This window comes from Scomber scombrus, chromosome 1 (genome assembly GCF_963691925.1).
Source record: "Scomber scombrus chromosome 1, fScoSco1.1, whole genome shotgun sequence".
Classification (NCBI taxonomy): domain Eukaryota; kingdom Metazoa; phylum Chordata; class Actinopteri; order Scombriformes; family Scombridae; genus Scomber; species Scomber scombrus.
In genome coordinates, this window is record NC_084970.1 from 13,302,884 (window position 1) to 13,328,880 (window position 25,997).

Here is a 25,997-nt window from a genome sequence, read left to right on the forward strand (position 1 = left end):
CAGGCAGGGTGGCATTTCACTCAGTGACAACACACTGCTCGCTCCCTACTTTCACTTTCTCTACTCTCCCCTTGTCTTTATCGTTGTCTTTTCTCTCTTTATTGTGCTGTGTCTGTATTACTCTTTCTTCTTTCTTTCTTTCTTTCTTTCTTTCTTTCTTTCTTTCTTTCTTTCTTTCTTTCTTTCTCTCTTTCTTTTTTCCCCTGTGTTTCTCAATTTCCTCTGCCCCTGCCACTCTTACTGTAGCTTCTTGTGTGTAATGGTTCTGGTGAAAAGTTGGTTGTGAAATTGCAACATCATCTGGGGATTTGTTCAGCGATTTGTATTCTGTGTGTGTGTGTGTGTGTGTGTGCATGTGTGCATATTATAGTGTCTTGTCTTTTTCATTGCGACATATATTTTTCCTCTCTTCTCCTTCTACAATGACCCATATTGTGCTGCAGATGTTATGATGAGACAGTACAATACTCAGTTTGACAGAACATCCACAGTAGTTCATCCCCCAGCACTACTGTGCGTACAGTATATGAGAAAAGCAGAAGAAAAACCTTGTGCATACTGTATCTTACATGATTGTGTCCTTGAGCGAGATGTTGACACATACAATGGTAACAGTCACATGATAGAAATCCTGCTCCTACCCTAAACATATCCTTCATTAATACTGCAGTGGAATACTTAGTTAGTTAAGTTTATTTCAAACATTTTAAAATAGCGAAACAAAACAAATAGGCAGTGGTTTACGGCAAAATAGAAATTATAGTAACAAAAAAAAAACACAAAAAAACAACAAAATATATACATACACATACACATGCATAGATATACATACACATACAAACATATATATTTTCCTTCCATTTTCTTTCTTTTTTTCTTCCTTTCTTCCTCCTTTTTTCCCTCCTTTCCTTTTTCAGGCATACAACAAACAATAAATATCTAATGTTCGAATGGGTGTAGGATGAAGCAATAAGCTTTTCTAGTCCTAGTTCTAGTTTTTTAGACTCTATCAGTCACTTCCAGAAAGAAGAGAATATGAATTATGAATGCAATAATTACTGCATAATTAGTGCATTATGAATGCAATAATATAATGCATTCGCATTGTGTGTTCAGTTGAAGAAATGATGTACATGTGAAGGATTTGTACAAAAGGCCAATTGAAGACATCATGACAACAACATAATCAAACTTTTCCATTATTCATTTCTTCTTGCACTACTGTAATATGAAACTTGTACTATAGGCTCACACCTTAAGTTAGATTTAAAGTGGGATTGTTGTGTGTATATTGTAAAGGCCTATTATGTGTGTCTGTTAAGTGACCACGCACAAACATGCTCACTGTCACTCACTTGTCTGAGTTGTATCAGGAAACTTCCTTGGCCCTGTCCTCCTCTTCTTCATGCAGCCAATTAGGAGCCATCTCCTCTTGCTCTCATCAGCGCTCCTCCTCCACTCTTGTCAAAGTTCTTTGACAAAACAGGGGAGAGGAGACTTCAAAAGACTCTGTTGTGTTGTTTCTTTCCCCCCACTTCTCTCTTTCTGAAGCCCAGAGTGAAACTACAGAGGTGTCGGGATGACAACTCAAAGGGCTTGATACTTTGCGTTTGTGTGTTTGTGTGTATGTGTATGTGTGTGTGGTGTGTATGCTAAACAAGCATTTTTTTATGCTTTTTTTTTTTTTTTTTAAATAACGGATGTAGCCACCATGAGCCACACACATTAGTTCCCGTTTTAAAGTCACGACTTTGCATTCTGACCGTCGCCATCTTGGATTTTTGGTGCCATACCTGACCATATTTGGACAAGAGGATGAAGCTGACCCCAACGCTAGCTGCTAGCTTACTTAGCATGGTGCATAATGTTAACTGTGATAATGTTAATGCTAGTGCTAGTGAAAAACATGCTTAAAACCATTATATCACTTACCCAAAACTGATTATCTGACTCATTAGAGTTAGAGGGTCTTTTAGTTTAATCAAAAAAATGAAATAAAATTTGAGCTGACCAAAATGTTACATTTAAATTTCATGAAAAGCATCAGCTACATGTATACCTTGTGAATCTGGGGTTGTTTATATTATCTAACCAACATTGTTACTGTGGTAGCTCCAGAGATGACACCCACCTCTCACTCAAAACGGCCATGCCATAATTATGCATAAATCTAAGTCTTAATAAAATTTAAATGATTAAGTTATTTAAAATTCACCCCCCTACAGTCATGAACAGTGATTTGCTGTAAAACCGGTGTATAAGTCGCACCGGTGTGTAAAATGCAGTCTTTTTTGGGGGGTGTTATGCTGGGAAAAACTCTTTTGTATTAAAGACCCTGCTGTTACGATCCAATCAAAATTAGAGCTAGAAGTATGATTGATGCTGTGTGTGTTTGTATACAGTGTCTGTGTGATAAGTGTAAGTGTAAGTGTATGTACCTCTGATAAATTTCATACATTTTTCACAAAGTATCCAGAGTTGGACTCAGTGTGTGCTTGAGTCAATCATTCTCTGTTCCCCCTCATAATTGGGGATTATGAGCCATGATTGTCTTTATTAACCTTCTGTGAGTGTGTGGTTTGCAGCTAATAAAACCTAACAATAAATTATAAGTTTGGCTTTAGACACTGAAAATTGGGTTTTGTGGGGTTTATAAACAGGACAGGACATTAGGTGATTGTCAGTGAAAGAAATCAAATATCTATTTGTCTTTTTGTTTATCTTCACCTTGATATTTTTCTATGTCTTTCTTTTTATCTTTTACCATTTGTCCTTTTAATGCCTTTCACTGACTTCCTTATTTTCTCTCTGCCTCCCTTGTTATTGCGCTCTCTCTTTCCTCTCTCTATTCGTCAATCTGTTATTGTCTTACTATCCATCCTCCTCAGGGGTTTTGAGTTTGACTGTTCTCAGCTGCTGGTTAATATTTAATCTGCTGTTAAATAACACATTGTTGAAGAGTCACTGTCTGCCTTTCAAATACATTTAGTCGCAGAGTGTATTTGTTTTTTGTTTTTTTTACGGTTTATATTGCAAATGTGGGAAATATTGTCTTTCATCCTTTAAAAAATGCCTCAGAAAAACATGTCAGCAGCCTTTTCAAGCCACCAGGATCCTCCAGGCACAGATTCCCCCACCGTTGCTGGGCTCACAGAGCATAGTTTTAAAAAATACACCAGAACACTTGTAGTGCTGCAATATTTGGTGCTGTTCTTCTTGTACTTTGTTGATAATGGACACACTGTTCTTCATTGTGTGCAAAGGTAAAAATACAGACAAAGGCAAAAAAGAGACTCAAATATTTTACTGTTAGAATAAAGTTAGTACTCTTTGTGGAGGAGGTTATTTCCAAAGTTACCTCAGAGAGAAGGGATGTACAAGCATGTTGTCACATTTTGAGACTGACCATGTGCTCAACATCATGCAGTCAATTAAGAAGCACAGATGTCCATTTTGACTTTGTGTTTCAACTGGCTGCATTTCTTGTTTACAAGCCCTGTTTGGATGTGATGCTTCTCTCTGGCAACAAATTCTCAGGCCATTCATTCTTGTCAGCTAAATTGGTATCTCAGGCGTCCTCAACTGGTGAATAATCCATTGGGATCTTTATCCACCTGCTGCGTTCTTAGCTCTGTGTGAGATTGGAGTTTATCTTCAAAATATTACATCAAATGTGTCATGGAAGACAGAAACATAATGTTATCTATAGAGATTTAGTACACCAGCAGCAGACAGACAGATACAGACAGAGTGAAATGCATGAGTGTGAGACTGTGAAACTTTCAATACAGGTACTTTCCTCAGAGTTATTATTCTGTTCAGGTTCTTCTCTCTGTTGCACACACTCTCTCTGTCTGAAGTAATTTTGAGTTATTCCCAGCAATTGCTGTGTAAAAAATGTGTAAAAAAATCAGGGCGAGGTTCTTTTATTACACTGCTATTTGTACAGCAGTTCCTCTGGAAATGTTCAGTCCATAATTTATGGAGCGCTTGTGTAATTAATAACCGCACATAACACAGACAATAATCACTGTATTTATTTAGAAATGTCCACCTCCTAATTTAACAAAAGCAGAACATTTTAGTAATAGTAATTCTGCAATTAGTTTCCCATGTGCATCATTATGGCCTTGTCTTTCACTGTGTCTTCAATATAGCTTTTTCTATAGCATAATCAAGTACAATAGTAAAGCGGCACTTATATTACCAAGCTACAGCTAATTAAAGCCTCATTCATGTGTTCTACACCAGTGGTTTTGATAAAGTTGTTATAGTTATTTTCTTTCTGGAAAAATAAGTGATGCCTGTTAGCCTGTGTGACCTAGGGGTGGCAAATAAGCTGCTAGATTACAGGTAGGTATTATACTGTAAGGTAAATAAGGTCATAACTGAACTCACCAACTGAAGAGTTGTGTATTGGGACATATTTGCACTCATTAGGAAGCCAGTCATCTATTCACAATGTGAGGTCAAAACTAACTGTAGCTTAATATTGCTTTGTCTAGTTAATATCCAAATCTAAAGATTACATTTGGATAAAGGTTAATGTCTAACAACATTTTGGAGTTTGCCTGTACTCCCTGTTTGTGTGCATTTTCTCCCACAGTCAAAATGATGTGAACTGGAAATGATGTGTAAGTGTGAATATAAGTGTAAATGTGTTTGTCTTTGTATGTTAGCCCTGTGACAGAAAGATGACCCGTCTAGTGTACCCTACATCTTGGCCAGTGCATGCTGGGATAAGCTTCAGCACCCTGCGACTCTATACAGGATAAGCAGTTTACAAACAGAAGAATGGATAGAGAATAACTTTATTTATACAGCTGTAATCCACAGTCAAAATAGCCCCATGTGTACAACAATCAACAGATTTAACATTGTATCTGTGGAAGCATATTATATTTTTTCACAACAACTAAAATTTTCTTTTACGGCCCTTTTTTTAACATCTCAAGCCAAACAGCTGCATCTAGGTTATCACACACACACACACACACACACACACACACACACACACACACACACACACACACACACACACACACACACACACACACACACACACACACACACACACACACACACGCTAGACCACTGTAGGTTGTTTCACTGAAATGGAGATACACACATGAGGCAGACTGCATGTTTCTCTGTATGTGAGTGTTCACTTTTCCTTTTACTCATCCATGATGTAAATTGTGAAGCACAGCAAATTGAATTAAACGTCTCTAAAACTCTTTCAAATCGGTTACTCATAAGTGTCCACTTACAGTTTTCCTTTAAACCTTTCCCATCCTGCCTCCTCCTTCCCCTCCCTTTCCCTCCATTCATTTCAAACATTGTTCACACTGGACATCATGCAAAAGAAGTGGGGTGAATAGAGGGATGATGTTTGTTTTTGTATTATACTCGACCATGTGCTGATTTCCATAACAGTTGGGCATATCAAATGTACCAGCTTGTATAAAGGGTATATATATTTATAAGGGTATATGATATTTTGTAAGTTCATGATCAACCAAGTTTTTTTTAATGAGACATTTGTAGTTTCACAAAACAGTTGTTAACATGCAATGTCTCTTTTTTTTTCTTTCTTCGTCTTCTTTTCCACACACACCTTCACTAGCAGTAATTATCATGACTTGTTATTTGCCAAAATGCACCAGATGTTCGCCCCTGTACACCGTCTTCATAGCTCTCTTACACTGAATGATAAACAGTTAGCAGTTTGGCAGGGAGGGAAAACAGCATTACATTAACCTCTTATGCAAATACTCCTCCTTAAGGAAAAATCCACGTTTTCTACTCATCACCACCTCACACCAGATACAAAAATCTGATAGTTTTTTCTCATGTGCTTTTTATATAGTTTTAAAGTATAGAAGAGTTTACTTTTTTGATGCATTTCAGGTAATATGATTTTTATGTCCCCTGTCACTTAGTCATTTTATGCTTCATCAGAGAAGCCATGTTTGTTTTTGTATTTGGTCCCTGTTCAAACTGAGTGAGTGAGTGAGTGAGTGAGGGATAGGGTTAGAGTTTCTAAACTTTTGTTTCATACTAAATGCATTTTCTTGTACTTCAGAATAACAAAACATACCGATTTAAGAAAGTGTTTGTCTTTAGAGGGCAACCACATGTCATTCAAACTATTTTATTAATCTAAAACCTTGCAATATAAATTTGAACGTTACATATTTGGTGACCAGATAAACTGATTTATCTCTTAATCACTGTAAAAAAAACCAAACCCAAAACAACTAAGATATTAAACCATTAATAGGCTACACAGTGACAGCTGGCACAAACAAATGAAAAAACCTAAAATAAAAGAGTGGACTAACATAATATATGCAGATGCTTCCAAACACAGCATGAGGAGTTCCTAAATGGTTTGACAATATGGGAAGTTTCTGATGCGACACAGCTCTCCATAGCTATCATCACAACATCAAATGAGGGAATATCTTTTGAAAGCATGGTGTTCATCTTTCCAGTTGAGCTCTACAGACTTTAAGAATAAAGAGCTGCTGATGTGGTGGCTCGTATAGGGGCTCAACACCTTTCTAGAACACATAATGTTGTTTCCCCCCCCCCCCCCCCCCCCCCTTTGTCAACCATTTGTATGTTTGGAAACTTAAAACAATAGTCTTTTACTTTCCATGGGGTTTTGGTGGTCTATCAAAATAAGACCCATAAGAAGATATGGTGCATACTGTACATATATACCTACCTATAATCTTTTACTGTGTGATTTAGAAATTATTAATATGTTGCTGTGTAATATCATTTTTATTTGGGTCCTTTTTTAAATTGTATTTGATTTATATATTTCTGTTGTATCTCTGAGGTCAGCAAACTAAGAATGTCATCCTCATTTCTATATGCATTTGGCAATGAAGCCTTCTTGGGTCTTAACTTGAGAATATGAATAAAGCAGCCCAGTCCTATTTCTTTTCAATAAGATTACTTAGGAACACACAATGGAAATATGCTGTATAGTGTAGAACAAAATCCCAGAAATGGTACTGGCTTCTTTAGAATTTAAAATTTGATTTAAAGATGCTTTTCTTTGCTCACTGCAGTGATCATAATATTCAATATTCAACTAAAATAATGCCATCTGTCTCTTTGTATCTATCCATCCATTCATCCATCCAACCATCCATCCATCCAACCAACCAACCATCCATCCATCCATCCATCCCCAGATCTCTCTGTCCATCATGATGAAATGATGATTGTTAAGGCCCAACACTTCATTCAATCCTGATAGCAGCTGGAAAGAGCCTGTGTGAAATGAAGTGTGACATATTAATGAAATATTATTTATCAATTAATAAAATGGCTTGAGTGGTTCTGTGTGAGATATCAATATCCAAAGTCTGGCTGTTTTGACAGGCTCTCAGGGACTTCTAGTCTAGATTTGAAGTACTTTTCTTGCTTTTCCTCTCATTCTCTCAGTCTCTTTGGTGTCACCATTTACTCTACAGCTCCACCTGCTCTTAGTTCTCTGTCCTTTTCACCTTTTCTTAGTCGCCCTCTCTCCATGATTTACACATCGTGCTTGTAAGGGCTGTCTCATTTCTGCTTTTCTCCTTCTCCCTGCCACTTTGTGTCTACCAAAGTCTGCCTCAGCATTTCTATGTCTGCGACTCTTTGTCTGTGTCACTCTCTCTTCTCCCTTGTCAATTTCGATTTTTCAATATCAATCACTTTATTGGCACGATCATAAAAACAGATAGAATACCTAATATCTTGCTTCTTTTCCACATCTCATCTTCATTCTGCATGTGAGCACCTTTTTCTTTCTTTCCCTTTCCCCCTCCTTTCCCTCGCCTGCCTCCCTCCTCACCTCCAGCTCTTTCTCTGACCTTTTATTCAAGCGTTTCTCCTTGCTCTCCACTTTATCGACATCCTTTCTTAGTATCTCCTTCCTTCCTACCACTTCACCCCCACTGGCCGCTACGCATTGTCGGCTGTTCTGCTGCAGTTTCCTTGGAAGTGCACACCTCACAAGAATTCTTTCTTTTGTTCATATGGACTGCCACTGTGTGTCAACTCAAGTATGCCTCTTGTTATTTGGTGCTGTGTGTGTGTGTTTGAGTGCGAGTGTGCATGCCGTCTAAGTGAGTTGGAGCATTATGGTTGAATAAAATAAGGTCAGGTTGACAGTCAGGCAGACAGATGATGCGAGGGACATGACCTCCATGCCACACTGCCTTGTCTTCACCACTTTCCTGCAAAATAAAGGAAGAAGCAAAACCTTTGCTGCAATTTCAAAGCCTTGCCAGCTGTTACTGTCCTCCGCTTTTTTCTCTCTTTCTCTCTCCAGTGCCCTCATTGTTATTTCTTATCTTAACAGATGCTTGGGTTGAGAGACCCAGAGGTTGGTAGGAATGATGTAGAAAGTGTAACGCGCAAATCTGGAACATCACCTACACTCCAAATTTCTCTAAAGGGTGGGATGACTTGTGAATCATTGGTAGCTCCATCTCATCTCTCCTCCACCCCCCTCCTTTTGTTTCCCTCATGTCCTCTAAGATTAATTCTTTTATTCTAATATTTTATGACGATTTTAAACACCACAGAGAGTGTCCAATGGAGTGTAACAGGACAGTAGGCATAGAAGCAGTAGAAGCAGTTAAGGAATGAGCTTCAACATTAGAAAACATGGGTTCATAGTCTGGCCACCAGGGTTCCCCATTAAGTTCTGACTCTGAAAATCCTCCGGAGGGGGCTTGCAATTTAAGGCGAGAAATTAATGTGTGTCTGTAAGACTGGTCTGATATGATCTGAGACATCTGGACTATGTTCAACAGAAAACATTTTATTTAATAGTGATTTGGTCTGGCTAAGATCCTGTATTGCATAGTTTAAGAAGATCAGAATTAAAGTTTCACATTGTTTTTTTATTTTTATTCCTGTCAAACACCCAAACTTAGAACATAATACTTGTGATGATGGTAACTTGATACCTAATTAGTTCAAGGAATCTTCACAAAGCCATGATGTGTTTACCCACCCTTGGGCAGAAAGCTACTGTTGTTTTTAGCAGCACTGAGCTCCACTTAGAGCAATGTGTGTATTTGTCCGTGTGAGACTTTGTCTGAACACTTTAAAATCTAATCGAGATGTCAACATGTGCTGTTGTATTGTGCAGTTTAAAAATAGAAGTGATTGTTTCCTTTACTTTAGGGTGAATTACACCTGATACTCCAACATCCAGTAACAGATTTCAACATATATTTCTAAACATGTCTACATCATGTATGTGTATGCTCCGAATGGACAATTTGGCCTTTATACGACCTGAGTCACATTCTTGTAATTTTGGCCCGTGACTGTGAACACTCTAAACACAATGGGGCCTAGGAAGTACAAGCATTAACCATGATCTTTAGCAACTGTGACAAAAGCAGAAAATCATTATTCAAGCTAAAGGTTAAAAAAAACTGGACGACTTTGGTGTGATGACGTATACATTTTTCAAATTCATACCACAAGAGAGTTTATTTGTTAGATTGTGTAACCAATAACCATTGTCTACTTTACTGATGCTGTCCTGTAAACATTTTCCCTCTGATCTGATAGTGCTGGGAAACAGTAGAAATCTACCAGGTAAACTAAAACCCCATCAATACCCACACTTTTTTCAGGTCTGCTAAAACAAACTGTATGTTGTGCTCATGAAATCCAATAAGACTGTTAGCTGGTGTGAAATAAACTCTTCTCTTCTCTTCTCTTCTCTTCTCTTCTCTTCTCTTCTCTTCTCTTCTCTTCTCTTCTCTTCTCTTCTCTTCTCTTCTCTTCTCTTCTCTTCTCTTCTCTTCTCTTCTCTTCTCTTCTCTTCTCTTCTCTTCTCTTCCTCTGTCTCAGTGTATACTGGATACGACAGGCTTTGTGATTGGAGCACTCACAAAGAGAATGCCAGTCTATATTTTCTCTCCTTCTCCGTTCCTTCCCTCTCTTCCTCCTCCTGCGCTTGCTCTCCTTTCGTCTCCCCCACTGTCCATCTGTGCCAAAGATCTAAGCGGTTTTCATCTCTTTGTCGGAACTCTCCTTCTCTCTCTCCCCTCTTCATCTCCTCACCCTGAGAAAGCCCAAGTGCTGCAAACACAGTCCTATACAGAGAAGTGTGAGTCATGTTTGACCGCACTCTATAAACCCCTGATCACTTCACATCACTCCTTTCCTCCACTAAAGGAACAACCTCTTCTCCCCCACCTCTGACTTGTTGTCTTTCCTTTCTTCCTATTCAACATCTTTCTGTCTGCATTTCACAGCATAACTGTCATTTCATTCACATATTACATTTATTTGTTTATGTGGACTTGTATGGCTTCAGACCCACATCCTACGCAACTGTTTCCTGAAAAGAAATTGTTTGATGTAATACATCTAAAGATTTAATTGGGCTCTTACATTCCCCATGGTGATGTAAACTACATTTAATCTGCAATTGAATTTCAAGTAGTTATAGTTTTCTGTGGAAAAGCACACATGTCCAGATTCTAATACTGTAACATACACATTTTATTTACACATCAGCTCCAAATATATTTATAACATATATAATTTTATATCAGTAAAACTTTATTATGGCTTGTCAGAGAGTGATTTGGTATGCATGATATATTTAAAAATCCCTTCCAGACATGTTTTAAGATGTCTATAAAATACTTGTATCTAATAGTTTTTTCACAAAAAACTAACAATTATCTTTTTAAAACCCTTTAAATGACATCTACTCCTTCTACCTAATTAAACATTCCATCAACTATAAATATGCAAATATTTGTCATTTAAAGTTTTAACTGCTGAAAACAAGATGTCTCTGACCAGTGCTCATACACTAGAGTCTTCAAGTTTCCACGATACACTTTTTCAAGTAGAATACTTGGAAAAAATTGGCTCTAAACTAGTTGTGATGTCAAACATCATTCTCAAAGATACATAATTTAAACTGAGATGTTTGATGAGCACAAAAACACTTTTCACTGTCAGCAGATTAACATAAAAACAGCCTTCCAGTGTCAAACATTGCACACACATCATTCTGCACAGTGAAGCTCAAACATGCAAGTGGATGCAAAGACAATGGGCAAAACACATTTTTGAATGGAGGGGACTTTAACAACTGTTTAACAAGCATTTCCTTCCTCACACACTGTCTCTTCTATTAATGTAACGCAATGATTTTCACTATTTATCTAAATATTTTTTGTAAAGGTAAGTTTATTTTCTGTGCCTGTTTTTGGACCCTTTTCAGTTCCTTTTTTTTTTTTTTTTTTTTTTTTACAGTCCAAAAATAGAAAAAATGTTTGGGCATAGCTACATTAGGAACAGGATGAAGCATGAAATGGATCATTCTCAGGGGCTGAAAAGTATGAGAAAATAATCTTACACTGATGTTAAAGGAAGCTCAGTTATGTCTCGAAGAAACTGGCTGGACAAAGTGGAGATTGTTTGAACTTCCATCTTTCCTCCTTTTCCTCTAGGGTTGCATGCTCCGTATCAGCCAATAATCTATATTGAACAATATTTCAAAGAGAAGATTCACTGTCCTGCATTGCAGCCAGGAAACTGCTGCTGTTCTCTCTCTCTCGTTTCTATTACAGTTTTTTTTTCTCCACCTATCCCCCCCTCCAATCTACCCTCTGCTATCCAATGATCCCCCTTTATTAGCTTCTGCTGTCATGTGACACTTTTGTTGATCGCACAATCTCTTTCTCCTCTTACGGTGATTGTGGTGGAAAACACAGTCATTCACTGACTAACACAGGTACAGACACACACACACACTCGTTATCACAGTTCCTATCGAGCACCATCAAACACACACATGACTGACATGTTGATTTCATGATCTATTTCTATGATCTATAATCTAATTATTTCCTTATATATTCTGTCACTGTTTCCTCTGTTTAAGTCCTGCATTAAGCTCCTCTTAAGGCAGAAAAGATTGGTGTTTGTGTGCGTGTGTAATTAATTCACATGCTACTGTTGGATCATTGGCTCCTCCTTCACCGTGATCATTTAATCAATACCTCTGTGAGAACAGGTGATATCTGTTTTTCACTGTCTTGATCAAGCTACTTCCTTCCTCCTTTTTCTATCACTTTTTGACAGTCTATTTAAGAACCATTGTTTTTTAAGTCTTAACCATGATTCTCAGTTTACATTTATGACATAACAAACAGGCTTTCTGCACATATGCAACATTTAAAGCAAAGGTTGTCTAAGGTTTAACAGCAGTGTCAGTGTAGTATTATAAATATAGTGCGTTTCAATTTGTTTGATCAAACTGATAATTACCATGCTCTAAATGCTATTTTAGATCTTGTTTCCACCTTGCCAAAAACAAATTAGTCTGGAGTAATCTTTTTATTTTTACATATAAATTCAAGGATTGTGCATAACAACACTAAATCCAATATATTAGTTCTTTCACTCCAAAAGGTTTGCATATTTGACAAACTCTATGGAAGCTAACACAGAAATATAATCAGCTTAAGTCGTGGAATTAAAACAAAAATATTCTTGTGTTTGAAAATCTGTTTGCATTTATTGTGAAGTTAAGTGACTGGACCGCATTATTAGAATATACATGCAAATGGAGATCAGTGTTATCAGTTTTTCTCCCATTTCCTTTTTTAACCCTTCAATCTGCCTGAAGTATAAAGGGCAAAAGTGAGATTATATTTAACATATTAGATGCTGGTGTTCATTCAGTCACAGCCTGAATTCAACACCTGCCACTGAGTTCACCGACAAAGAAATACATATTTGTATGGAAGACAAAGCTCTGGTTTGAGGAAGACTCTTTGTATTCTATTAATACATTTGTACAGGGAAATGGTAAACGTAACATTCAGATAACTAGAAAAATTACATGAAAACATTCGTGACTCTAAAGAATATGAAGAAAACAAAGCTCCTGCACTTAAAAATGTATATTTATTTATTTATTTATTCATGGTGTGCATTTGTGTTTTTACATGTGTGCGTGTGTAAGCAGGAAAACAGCAATTTACAGTTGATTGAAAGCACCAAAGAGGTTACTGAAGGTTAGTCCTTTCATTTAGAACGGCCATTTAATGGTCAGGTCAAAAGTTAAATCAATGTCCCAGACACGTTTTGATATCTAGAGCTCCAATCGAGCCAAAATGAAAAGGATGGGGTCATGACATCAACCATTTGATCTCCCTCCATCCTGTCTGTTGAGGAAAATCCTGACAAAATGCTGAGGCAATGTGAGTCACCCAGACATTTGGCCATAAGGCTGACTTTTGTGGAAGTATGTGTGTATATGTGTGTGAGAGATTAGTGTTTCTCTGGGTCAGATGAATACTTCCCTCTATTGCAGTTAATCGATAAAGTCTGTGACTATTCCCCTGGGTGCCTGCTCTCTACTACTCTTATCCCCTCCTCCCACTGATTTTCACTCATTTCCTTTCCTTTCCTTTCCTCTCCTCTCCTCTCCTCTCCTCTCCTCTCCTCTCCTCTCCTCTCCTCTCCTCTCCTCTCCTCTCCTCTCCTCTCCTCTCCTCTCCTCTCCTCTCCTCTCCTCTCATCACCTCCGCTCCCCTATCCTCCCCTCCCCTCTTTTCTTCTACTCTCCTTTCCTCTCCTCTCCTCTCTATTTGTGACGGCAGGGGAAAGGCCAAAGCATCTAAACGGTCTCTTGTGAATGAAGTGAATTGAGACAGAGCTCATCGTCATGCATGAGCAGCTCCCATAAAGTAACTACGCATATCAATCATGCTCTGCGTGACTTCGTGTTCGAAAGGATTCATGACCTTCTGTGGGATTCCTCCGGCAAAATACAGTATAACGCACAAGGAAACACACATACACAGTCATGCAGGCATCAACACATGCATGCATGCACACTCACATTTCAGCAGCACACAACTTATTCACTCTTTCAACCACAATGACACACACACACACACACATACTGCTCAGCACTCTGTCAAGCTGTCACTGTGGTTTGACACCAGTTCCACTGTCTCATCATTAGTTTTAGTGAGAGATGTCCTGTCCCCTCAACAAAAACAAACATGGCAGGCGGCGACAAATCAATTAATCAGACGAGGCATTTGCCGATAGTTATATTTCACTTACAACTGATGTGCATTGAATGTTTCAGAAACTTTCCAATAATGCCAAGACAACACTTTCAATCAGCATCCACCAGAACATTTTTGATCGATGAATCATCAGTCAGATGGATTGCTGTCAAAACAGCACCTCTCTATGACTGATGATCATCTCTCATACTAACTGAATTGATGCACCTCTGAGCAGGACAGAACACTGAGACAGTCTGTGTTACAGTAATAGCTTCTTCTTCCCATGCTTTTTTTCTCCAGGGCCTTCGGCCTAATTTAGGCAAATGATTCCAGTAATAATCTGTTGGCTTTTTAGGATTCTGTTGTTTTGCTGATGTTTTGCTACTACTGATATACTATTATATGTGCAAAAACTGACATAACATAAAATTATTTAGATTTTCTGTATCCTGAACCCTCACAGAATTCTTCCAAAAGTACACGGCTGCCAGTTAAACAACATGAAATATCTTGTGATATATCACTGTTAACAATTTCATGTCCCCTGTTTCAACAGGGAAAAATCATAATGAAGAAATCTTCCTAATTTTACGTTAGATGTGAGACAGACAATTTTGCTACCAGTCTAAACAAAGTCATAAAGCATATTAACTAATTTGTGATATGCTCCTTTTGTGTTGCTAAGCAACAAAGCAATGGATAGCCACCATCCAGAAGTGCAATTGTGGGATGCAACACCTCTATACCTTTTATAACTTGATAAGTTGTGAACACCATGTTGCTTCAGAAGATATTCTATAAAGTTATAAACAAACAGGTTGAATGACAGTTTCACAGATGAATTCCCTCTTGCTTTGTTTGCATTCTTCATTATATCCTTTTGCCCTGTTGAGAAGCATCTCAACTCTATGGCCTAACCGTCAGTCTCTCTTCTCTGGCTGACTAAGTTCATCTCGCCTTTTCTATGTCTAATGCTTTATTTAGCCTCTACTTACTTTTTTCACCTTATTTTGTCACCTGATCTCTTTTCAATTGCTTAATCAAATCCTTGGTCACATTAATTTGTTGTTCTGTCGTTACTTCCCATACTCATTCTTTACAACTCTTTCCTTACAAGTGTTGTGTTATTTGCAAATGATTTGTTCAAAAGAACAGATCTTTTGGGTGAAAGAATTAAGGTGAATCACTTCTTAAAACAATCTGTCAGTTTCTCAGTCAGTTCAATTGAACTCTCAGTCAGTTGTGAGCGAACGTGATTCGTTCATACATAATAGTTTCAGACCTTCTCTCTTCCTTTCGCCCTTCTTTAGTCATCCTCTCTTGTATTTCTTTCCTCCTCTGTCTCCTGCCTCTCTCTCAGCCTCCCTTTCTCTAGTCGATTAGACAGTTGAAGCAGCCAAGCTGCCGGAGGCGAGAGCAGACAGAGGAGCCGCTCTGTCCGACCTCCCTCCCTCTCTGGAGAGAGACAAACTAATGCTGACACGCCAATAAGCTGTAAGGAGACAATTATTCACCATTTATATCAGTGCTCTGTCTTCCTGTGTTAGCCCATCACACCTCTGGAACCAAGCTCTGTTGCACCATATAATGTTTTAATACTTTTATCCTTTCATGGGTTATATTTTCACCGATTGACCGATGATTTGCACTGGGGAAGCTATAGCCTAGAGGATTTACATTTTGCTTGTTACTGGAAGATTCTTGGCTAGAAGTGAGTTGAATAGGAAAAACCTGGAAGAAGGGAATGTAAATAAGACATGAACCTCCCTCCCACAGGAACTTCTATCAATGTGCCCTTCAGCAAGGCACTTAACCTCCAACTGCTTCACTGGATCTGCTCAGTGTCCACCAGATAAAGACTGTAATTATACTGGGCAGCTCAGTGTAAATGTAGTAATCTGAAGCAGAGCTGTTGCTGAAAAGAAACACAAGCTAAGACTACCAGCTTTGTGGTTAAATGTGAGTTATATTCTTCATCTTTTGTATTTTGGAGAGTAACATTTAAGTGCTAACAACTTTTTCATGTGGTCTTGGGTACTCCTGAACTTTTTCCACTTTACTTTTTCTTTTCCTTCCTGTCAGATCCCAGTGTGCTGCAGAGACAGAGAGACACTGAGGTTGAGACGAAGGATAGAGAAGGGCAACAGAGCAAGAAGGAGTGAACTTAACAAGCAGCCTGTTTAAGTGTAAAGCTGCTGCAAAAGTAGTGTAGCATTCCGCGTGTTGCAGTATTTTAGAGTATATATTCATGTATTTGCATTTACATGCCTGTATGTGCTGCCATGTTCGAGGAGAAATTGTGATATAGTAAAAAAATGTATTTTGAAGACTAATGAGAAGACTGAAAGAGTGAATGACTGACTGCTCTTCTGATTAACTCCCCTTAACACAACACTGAGGAGCAATAAAATTCATAGGCATTCACACACACATTTTTACAGTAAAACACACAACACAATTCACAGGCATTGTGGAAATCCTATCACAGCCGCTTTCAGAAAATGACAACAGTAAAAAAAAAACATTGATTGTTGAGGAGACCTATTGAACGAAAGTGTTTCGGTTGTCAGTCACAGCAAGGTGCAGATATGGGATGTTTTTTTATGATCTTCAAAAGTACCCACTTTTTCATTTCATACTTGGACAGCCAGTGGATTATTAATTTAAGTGGTAGGGTTTTATTGCATCTGTGCATTTGTCTTTGTTTAGAAGAATAGCCAAGCGACAACGACACAGGTTTAGAATATGGTTGCAACAGGGATTGAATCTGAGCTACAGTCATTTCACTTGACTTCACTTCACTTGAAAAAAGAAAGAGAAAAATCTTTATTTAGTAAAGCAAAAATGCCATTAAAATGTACAAATTTAGGTGGACTGACACACCAGCTGTGCCCCAAGACCTTAAGAAACTAACAACTGTCACTCGCTCCATATAAGAGAGCATGCAGAGACAGATTCAGAGCCTTCTTTTTATTTTGAACTTGATTTCTGGCTGGAGATCGAGCTATGGGTTGTTACGGCTGATTGAGTCGAAGTTGAAGGTGAACAGGCCGCCCACTTCCTTCCTGTCTATTCAATGATAACAGTTGTAGAGCACAGTGAAGATTTGTTCTCCCTGTGAATCGATGCTAATCACATCATTGTGCTCCCGCGTCCCCCACATCTCTCTCTGGGGTTTCACACTCCTCTCTGGCCTTTTCCTCCTCACCCGCTGTTTCTCTTGCTCTGTCCCTGTCTCTCCCCTCCTCCCTCCTGTCTCCCCTCATCATCGGGGAGGTGAAGCCATCTGAGGCTTCTTGCACGCAAGCCTGCCCTCCTCATGGGTCAGTGCTTAGTAGACACAGATATTGTAATGGTCATCATCACAAAGATCTCCCATCATGCATCCATCATCCATTATTTCTGCAGCTGCCATCACAGCCTGCAGACTTCAGTGTTCCAAATTTGAAGCTTGGTAATATCTTGATAAAGCATCAGTATAATGATTTGAGACACAATCTCACTAGGGATTTGGATTATGATGATATCATAATATTGTCTTTTTCCGTGTACAATCAGAGTTGCATGAACAATACATTTCACTTCCTGCTTAACCATCACTATAGTAATGATTGTTCTTGGCTGCGTTATTTGTAAATTCTTTCTGAAGGCACCTACAAGCATCCTCAAAATATTGTCACATTATTAAAATACAGGTGTTTGGTATCCAAGATGAATATTTAATGTGTTTAACTTTTTATAAAGTTACCTTTTGTGAAGAAAAAAAAAGTGTCAGAAATTTAGGACATAAAATGAAACAGAATACTTGGGCAAGCATTTTGAAAAAAAAAGAAAAATCATGTTGCCCTATTTTTCCCTGGCTTCAAGCAACTGGCTTCAAATCTCCTTCTTTTCTTTTGAGGTTTTACAATGCATTGAAATGCGATCAATGTGGTCAATTTTTTAAAACTTGCGAGCAGTGCAGACGGATGACGCAAATCAATGATAGGTCTCTCCTTGCACCTGTTCATATGCTAGTATTCACCAGGCATCCATCGTATATTTGATATGCTTCACAGTTGATATTGTACAAAATCAGTCCATTCAAACCTTGCATTAAAATGTATATTTTACCCAGATTGTATCTAGATATGATTTAACCTGATTACATTTACACCTGGTATTAATATGTGTCTCCAGCGTCAACATGGAGACATTTGGACATTGAGATGGTAGCCATCTGTGAAGCTGTGCTATTGTATGGACTATTGCTTGCTTTTTGAAGTAGGGGAAGAAGCTCCCTTTGGCAAATGGAATCCATGGGTTAGGGTTAGGGTTAGTCTTGAATATCCAGAGCTTTCTTGCTGCTCTCCTGCTAGTAGCTTAACTCGTCAACTGGCTAATTGCTGATACCTTGCCGGTTTGGAATAGTCATGCACAATTACGTATTACATTAATTGTTGTACATGAATTTAAAGACCCAATTGTATTTACACCATCAGTGTGGTCGCAATGCATCCCTGACCACCTTCGGAGTTGGGATGTCCGATTGGATCACAATCCCTCAATACATCTTGTGTGCATTTACACCTGTACTTTCATGTGATCAAGCACTATCTGATTGCTATTCGATCATTCAAAGCGCATTTTAATGCAAGGTGTAAAGAAGGCCTCTGACACAGACTGCAGTCAAGACTTCATTAGCCCACCTCATTCAGTGTGGCATGCAATTGACTTGTTACATTCTGGCCATCGCTCAGTCTATATAAGACAAAACCTTACAGATGAAGAATCAGACTATTGACCTTCTAGCTGAGAAAAGGTTTCAGTTTCCCAACAAATGTATGCAGCTCTTTTCAAACACTGACACACGTAACACTCCAGAATTTTGTAGATGCAGATGTAGGAGTAACGTGATATATTTATTTCTATGAGTCATCGATACTAGCACTAGTGTTACAAATGCACCCAAAAGAGAATGACCTTTTTTGTGCTGCAGAGATGATATTAACTATGTGATGTGGTTTCTCTCCCTGTGTTTGTGTGTGTCTGTGTGTATACGTGTATGTCTGCATGGTTACATGCCTGTCTGTCTGTGTGTCCATGTGTTCACTCACAGGTCCAGCCTACGCCCAGATCGTGCACTCAGGCGCAGCGTGTAACGTCAAGGATGATAACATCAGTGAGAGAATCTACACCATCAAAGAAGGAGACACACTAGTACTTCAGTGTATTGTCAAAGGACACCCAAGACCACAGGTAAGACCCTTCATCACCTGCTGAGCATGTGGGGTAGGTAGGTTTTCTGTTCAAGGACACCAGGACAAGAGTGTTTCTAGTGGTTCTGAGCACAACCAGCAGCATACCAGTAGCCTACACTCTTTCAGATCAGTGTTCATTTGATTAACATGGCAACTGATGGATGAAGACAGTGTTAATGTTTGGATGTGTCTGATTATGATAATAAAATTATTTAGTGAACAGGTTGATTCAAACATTACATAATATGAGACCTCTGAGCTCATCTGAAAATAGTACCCATTTTCTGGCCAATCAAAGTTGTTTGCTTTTTCTAAAAACAGTAAAATCAAGAGTCTTGATCAGAGTTGCTCCCTCGTGCCTGCTTCCATCTTCACAAAATCCCAGATTTGCAGATTTCCCCTACTGGCATCCTGCAAGATTATCAACGTGGATTCTCATATTTAAGATAATATCTTTGTCCTCACATTAGTGTTATTTTTGTAACACAGTCATAGCAAAGCCCAAGGTCTTAGGCTGTTGATGTTGTTATAATGCATGAACACCTCTTTAAATCTGGCAAATTTAGCTTTATTTACCTGGTGGTCCTGTTTTCATAAATAAATGTTTGTTGAAATCATGCTGGTGACAGAGAAGACTGAAGGGACAAGCACATATTCTGTGATTAACATCAGTTACAAAACATACCCTGCCCTGGCTGGCATAAATTATATGATGTGTCCATGAGCCATTAGTCATGTTTATAGAGTCATTGTGCTTCTATTTGTGCTGTATCACACAATCTCCTCTTCTCTTTGTCTTACAGTAGCACTAAAACAACACCCTGCTTCAGGGTTATCAGATGAACACTGTCCGTTGGCTGTAGCCTGAGTCCTCTGTCTCATTAGTTAAGCAGTCAGGATACTTGGATTAACATTATACAAATTACTTTATGAATACAGGCATTAATTCAGGATTTAGAGAATATAAGTGCGTAAACAAAGAGTGCCCAGGTATTTTTATGAATTTTAAATATGATTGTATAACATATGATCCATCACAGTATGAGATGGTTTTGGCCACCATTCCACTGTATTTCCTTTTTTTTCCATTTTAGCTTAGTTGGAAAGAAGTGAAGAAGAACAAATACTATTACACAAGTGAGGCTCACTTCCTGACGAAGGCTCCTTAGCCAAAACGCGTAGAAGTACAGTTTTTAACATGTCCTGCCCTTAAAATAAAGGCATTTTATCTTTCCCAAGATGAGTGCCTTGGTGTCTTCCTATTTTCAATGTTGTTTCAGCCCTTAGCCAAAGAGCACCATCTTTACAATGTATTCAATAGTTCCAGGTAGCACTCCTACTCTTCTGTATTACACAATAGTTTGAATTGATTTATTGGGGCGCAGATGCTGGTGCTTGGAGGGAAGCCTGAGTAGAAGTTAGAGATAAATTGGTAAAAAAAAGAGCATTGCCTTTATTCTCATTCATTAAGACACATTATATATATATATGTGAACATAAAAGCACAAGCACACTTGCCTGAAATTGCACACAAACATACACAGGGAATAGAAAAAACACACACAGAAGGAGAGAGAGACTCAGCCAACACCGGACACATCTGGTTTCCTGGGTTGAACTCAAGCAAAACATTTTGAGCCAGGGCCAGTGTATGTGTGTGTGTGTGTGTGTGTGTGTGTGTGTGTGTGTGTGTGTGTGTGTGTGTGTGTGTGTGTGTGTGAGCGTGAGCGTGAGCTTATGGAGCAAGATGTAAATTGAACTGAGGTGACTGTAGAGGGGTTGTGTTTTTTGTGTGTATTTGTGTGTGTGTGTGAGGTATGAAAAGCAGTGTTCCTCGCGGGTGGATGTCCACTAGCATCACATCAACATGAATAAAACAGTGCCTGAGTGCCTAGCCCTTGTTTTCTTTTCTATGTGTTTATGTGTGTATCGACTGTGTGTGTGTGTGTGTGTGTGTGTGTGTGTGTGTGTGTGTGTGTGTGTGTGTGTGTGTGTGTTTGTGTGTGTAAGAGGCAGCCTGTTTGTGTGACTCTGTAGATGCAGACAAATCATTTGTATGTAGCTGCAATATCTAATTACACACTGAACTATTGACCTAACCTGCCTGCCTACTGTCATTTACACTTCATATGATCCATCCATCTCTTTCTCTCTCTCTTTCTCCAGTACACACCACATTTACAGGCCATGAGCCCAAAAACAAATACAGACCAACTTTTAATAAAACTTTTATTTGCCATAGCATTAGAATAATAATCATTACACAAATGCACTCTGAAAAACACATACTACACAAGTTCATTCCCATGAAGCAGTTCAAAGACATAGGAAATTGCGTCAGTGATTGCTTGTTCTTTGGGTCAGAGGTGGGAGTGTATTTTGAATAATGATCACAATAGTCACATTGTCAGAATGTAAAATATATATCGTATGTGCACAAGCTAGACTTACACTGCCTCGGGTGAAGAGACACTCGTCTGTGATAGTGTATGTAGATGCACACAAACAAACAAAGGCAGGGAGAGACAAAGAAACAGATAACCGACTACGGCAAGGAGTTGCAACAGTGAAAACATTTTCACAGCCTAATGTCTTTGATGGAAAAAAACAAGGTAGAGAGAACATATCTTGAGTAAATCACCAAAATATCATTTAGAAGAGCAAGACATCTTCTTAGTTGGATCACAATGTAAGAAAGATGCTGAACTGAGGATGTGCGGTGTGTACAGATTGATGGCATAAAGATTGCAAGAGATGCACACAGAGGCAAAATTTATTATGGAGACCTACCGCTAGCTCCATTGGCTAATGTCAAGACAATAAATAGCACTGCAAAGACTGAAATCACAAGCATACATTAACCAAATCACACACTATTATCGTCACGCACTGGGCCTGCTCATTGAGAACGTGGATCATATAAGGGACCTGGAAGGCTTTATCAGTCACCACTACCTAGCATGGGTCCCTGGTTATGTTTTAAAATGGAAGAGCAAACTTGGAAAGATAAATAAAAAATAAGATAAGTTACACTTAACTCACAAATGAAATATATGAAATCTAGTTTAGATTTCTTTCACAACCAGATCCAACACATCCAAAGAGAAAACAACTCCTTCAATTGACACTCTGTCAAATGAAAATAAGCAAAATGAAGAAACCATGTTGGCCATTCATTTTGGGTTTCATCATGGTTAATTCTGTTCCTCTTTCTTCACTGTTAAGACTGTGTGACTCTGTTACATTAATCCTTGTCAGACTGTATGTAATTAGAGAGAAAGAATGTCATCTCAGGTAATGCTCTCTCCAAATGTAATGTCCATTGCATTTTGTAATTATACACTTTATTTTATGTTAAAAGTGTTCTGCCTTCTGTGTTTGTGAGTTTTATTTTCTGAGAGTCCAGAGTCTTTAGAGGCAATTTTCAATGACAACAGAGTGCATGTGCAACAACCTAATATTCTCTCGCATACAAGAAGATATCACATGTGATGACCCAGAAATTCTGCTTAAAACATTCACACATTCCCAGCTCAAAATTTCTATTTAGATACTGCAAACAGCATAACCTTCCACCGCATTCAAAGGCTTGTTAACAACACCAATAAAGGCCCTTGACCCATCATTGGTAAACTGGAACAACATTTTTCAGAAATCCTGTACCTCATCATGAAAGAACACTGAATGAAAAATATAACAGCATAAATAATGGTGGACAAACTGTATGCAGATGGACAGCTGTACCACATCTCCACAACCATACCATGGCTATTCTAGGCAGTATAATATTAAGGACTCTCTAATTAATCCTCTTTCAATAACAAAAAGTTCTACCAAAGATCTTCATTAAAACCCTCCAAACCCTAGAATAGGCAGTACTCCCCACTCTAGTAACTACTATATTTACATATATAGGCATACAAACACATTACTCATATATTCACCATGTACACACACTGCATTTCAACCCTACATACCTCAAGAAGTAACTAATAATATAATTTTTGTCCTTTCTATGCAATATGCAACCCTAACTTTTATTTCATGGAATATTTGTGGCATTCGCTCACAGGGAAAAAAGAATAGAAGTTGTAAATCATCTTCTCAAATTGCTAATACATGCCTACTATAAGATGCTCACCTGAATAACTCAACAAATCTTAACAGGCTGTCAATACAATCTAGTCTATTCAGCTACCTACAATAATAAACAAAGAGGTGTCTTCATTCTGATCCATAAAGAATACACTGGTTTGCAGAAGGACCTCAAACACACACACACACACACACACACACACACACACACACACACACACACACACACACACACACACACACACACACACACACACACACACACACACACACACACACACACACTAAGTAAAAGTGTGTACTCATGATAACTCAATATTAGACACAGAAGGTAGATATCTATTTACAGTTGCAAACCTGTATGGCCCCAACAATGATAGCCCTTCCTTCTATCACACATTTTTCTCACAAATAACTAACACCACCTCCAATTCAATAAGCATAATCAGATTTCAATACTGTACTCAATCTATCAATAGATAGATCGTCGCAGTCAGGCAATTCAAGAATTTCTCAATCCTCAACAGCAACAAAAAGAGTACATGGATGATTTGGTCTTTGTGATAGCCGCAAAAGAATATTATTTTTCTTCCCAATGTAAGCCATTTTCACTAATAAACGTTTTCCTATCAAGAAATGATATTACTCCATATATCCTATGCACCAAAATCAGCTCAATCATGCAAGAGATAATGCACCTGTACCAATCACCCTGAAGAGTAAATCGTCCATTAAATCCCGCCATACATAGTGCTTTAATACTTCACTACGTAGAGATCCTCAGTTTGACATCTTAATTGGGGAGGAGTGGACATCCTTTTTTGGGAAATGACTACTCTCCAAATACCTATAATAACTACCACAAGAAACAGGTCTCATAAGACAAGGGCAAAAACTACAATTGAAAATGCAAAGAAAGGAACTAAATGAAATGTAGATAAATATGCAAACAACTCCACAGAGCACACTTGAAATGAATTACAACCCTCATATTTCAACTAAATGATATGCTTACAAAAAACCTTGAATTTCTCCTCCAACAGCTTAGTTAAAAGTACTACGAATGTAATAATAAATCAAGCAAATTTATAGCTAATCTACTTCAATGCAATGAAGAGAATTCACCTATAATAACAAAAAGGAATTCAGCAGGGAATTATACACTGCCTCCTCAAGCCACAAATGATACTTTGTGATGTTTTTATAGGAATCTATATTCCCTTGAAAATAGCCTTAGCCTCAAAAACTATTCACTGGTTTATTGATAATCTGCTATTACTACAAATATCCACAAATCAAGGAGACATTTTAGATGCATTGACACTTTCTGCTGAAATACTTTAACACTTCTGGCGGACACTAAAACAACATTTTTTAAAGATGATAGCCAAAATGAACACTGCTGCTATAAAAGTATGATTAAAACTGGAAAAGGACCCAACCCTTCCCTCTAGTTGCTGCCCCATTTGGTTAGTCAACACAGACATTCAAACTATCTCCAAGGCACCAGCATCCTGGTTAGAAAAAATACATCCAACCTTAATCCATAACAACCAAACCAGCTTCATCAAGGGACAACATTCCACTGAAGACATCAGAAGACTTAATTTAATCAACTTTCACAATGCAACAAAGCAAATACAGTTGTAGTTTCACTAAACTGGATTTTCATTTTCACTGTTTTACAAAAGCTTGGATTTGGAGAGTCATTCATTCACTGGATAGAAACACTATAATACATGTATGGCCACTGTTACCACTAATGGGATCACATCGTAAAGGTTCACATTGCACAGTTCATTTATCACATTAGCATACAAGGTACAATCACAGTGAGATGTTATCCCTTCAATTTGTGCATTAAAACAGGTTATATAGAATAATAAATATATGTATGTTCTGCCCTTGTATAGCCATCATCTCCTTCCCAACCAGAGCAGGGAAAATTCCAGGTGTTTGGGATCATTAATGATTCTCTTGGCGTTATTATTGCAGTGTCTGGTGTAAATATCCTTTAGGCAATGTAAAGTATCACCTAAGACATATTCAGCTGAACGATCTTTACAGGTCCTTGTGGTCCTGTTCGTTGCTGTTTGGTGGGAGATACTATCATTCTGAATGATCTGGCTGAGAGGAAGCATGTTTGTTAAAAACAGCAGTGGGCCAAGTCTAGAGCCTTGAGTAACACCACAATTAAAATGGGCAACAGCGGAGCAGGCATTTGCTATGACAAAAAAGAGGGGTCTATTGGACAGGTATGAACATAGTAGATGTAGAGCAGTTCCCTTAAAACCAACCCAGGTTTCTCAACACAGTAGAATGAAGTGAATGATTATGTCAAGGGCAGTGTTCAAATCTTTTTGCACCAGGAATATGCAGTCACCTCTATCAGCTGTTAAAAAATAGTTAAGAAACCTTCATGAGGGCTGTCTCTGTGCTATGATGAGCTCTAAAACATGACTGAAAATATAGAAAATATAATTACTATATATATATAAAAAATATTGAGTCAAACTTACCTACTCAAACACCTTAGATTGCAATGATAATTTAGAGATTGATCTGTAATTATTTTATTAAA

General features: G+C 38.2%; 1 protein-coding gene across 1 annotated transcript in view; it reads left to right on the top strand.

Moving 5' to 3' along the window:
• Positions 1–25,997, top strand: part of LOC133978514 (MAM domain-containing glycosylphosphatidylinositol anchor protein 1) — a 175,894-nt gene that overhangs the window by 25,825 nt on the left and 124,072 nt on the right. Inside the window, exon 3 of the mRNA XM_062416775.1 lies at positions 19,180–19,319. Within this exon, the coding sequence (XP_062272759.1) occupies positions 19,180–19,319 (140 nt within the window). The remainder of the gene's footprint in view (positions 1–19,179; positions 19,320–25,997) is intronic.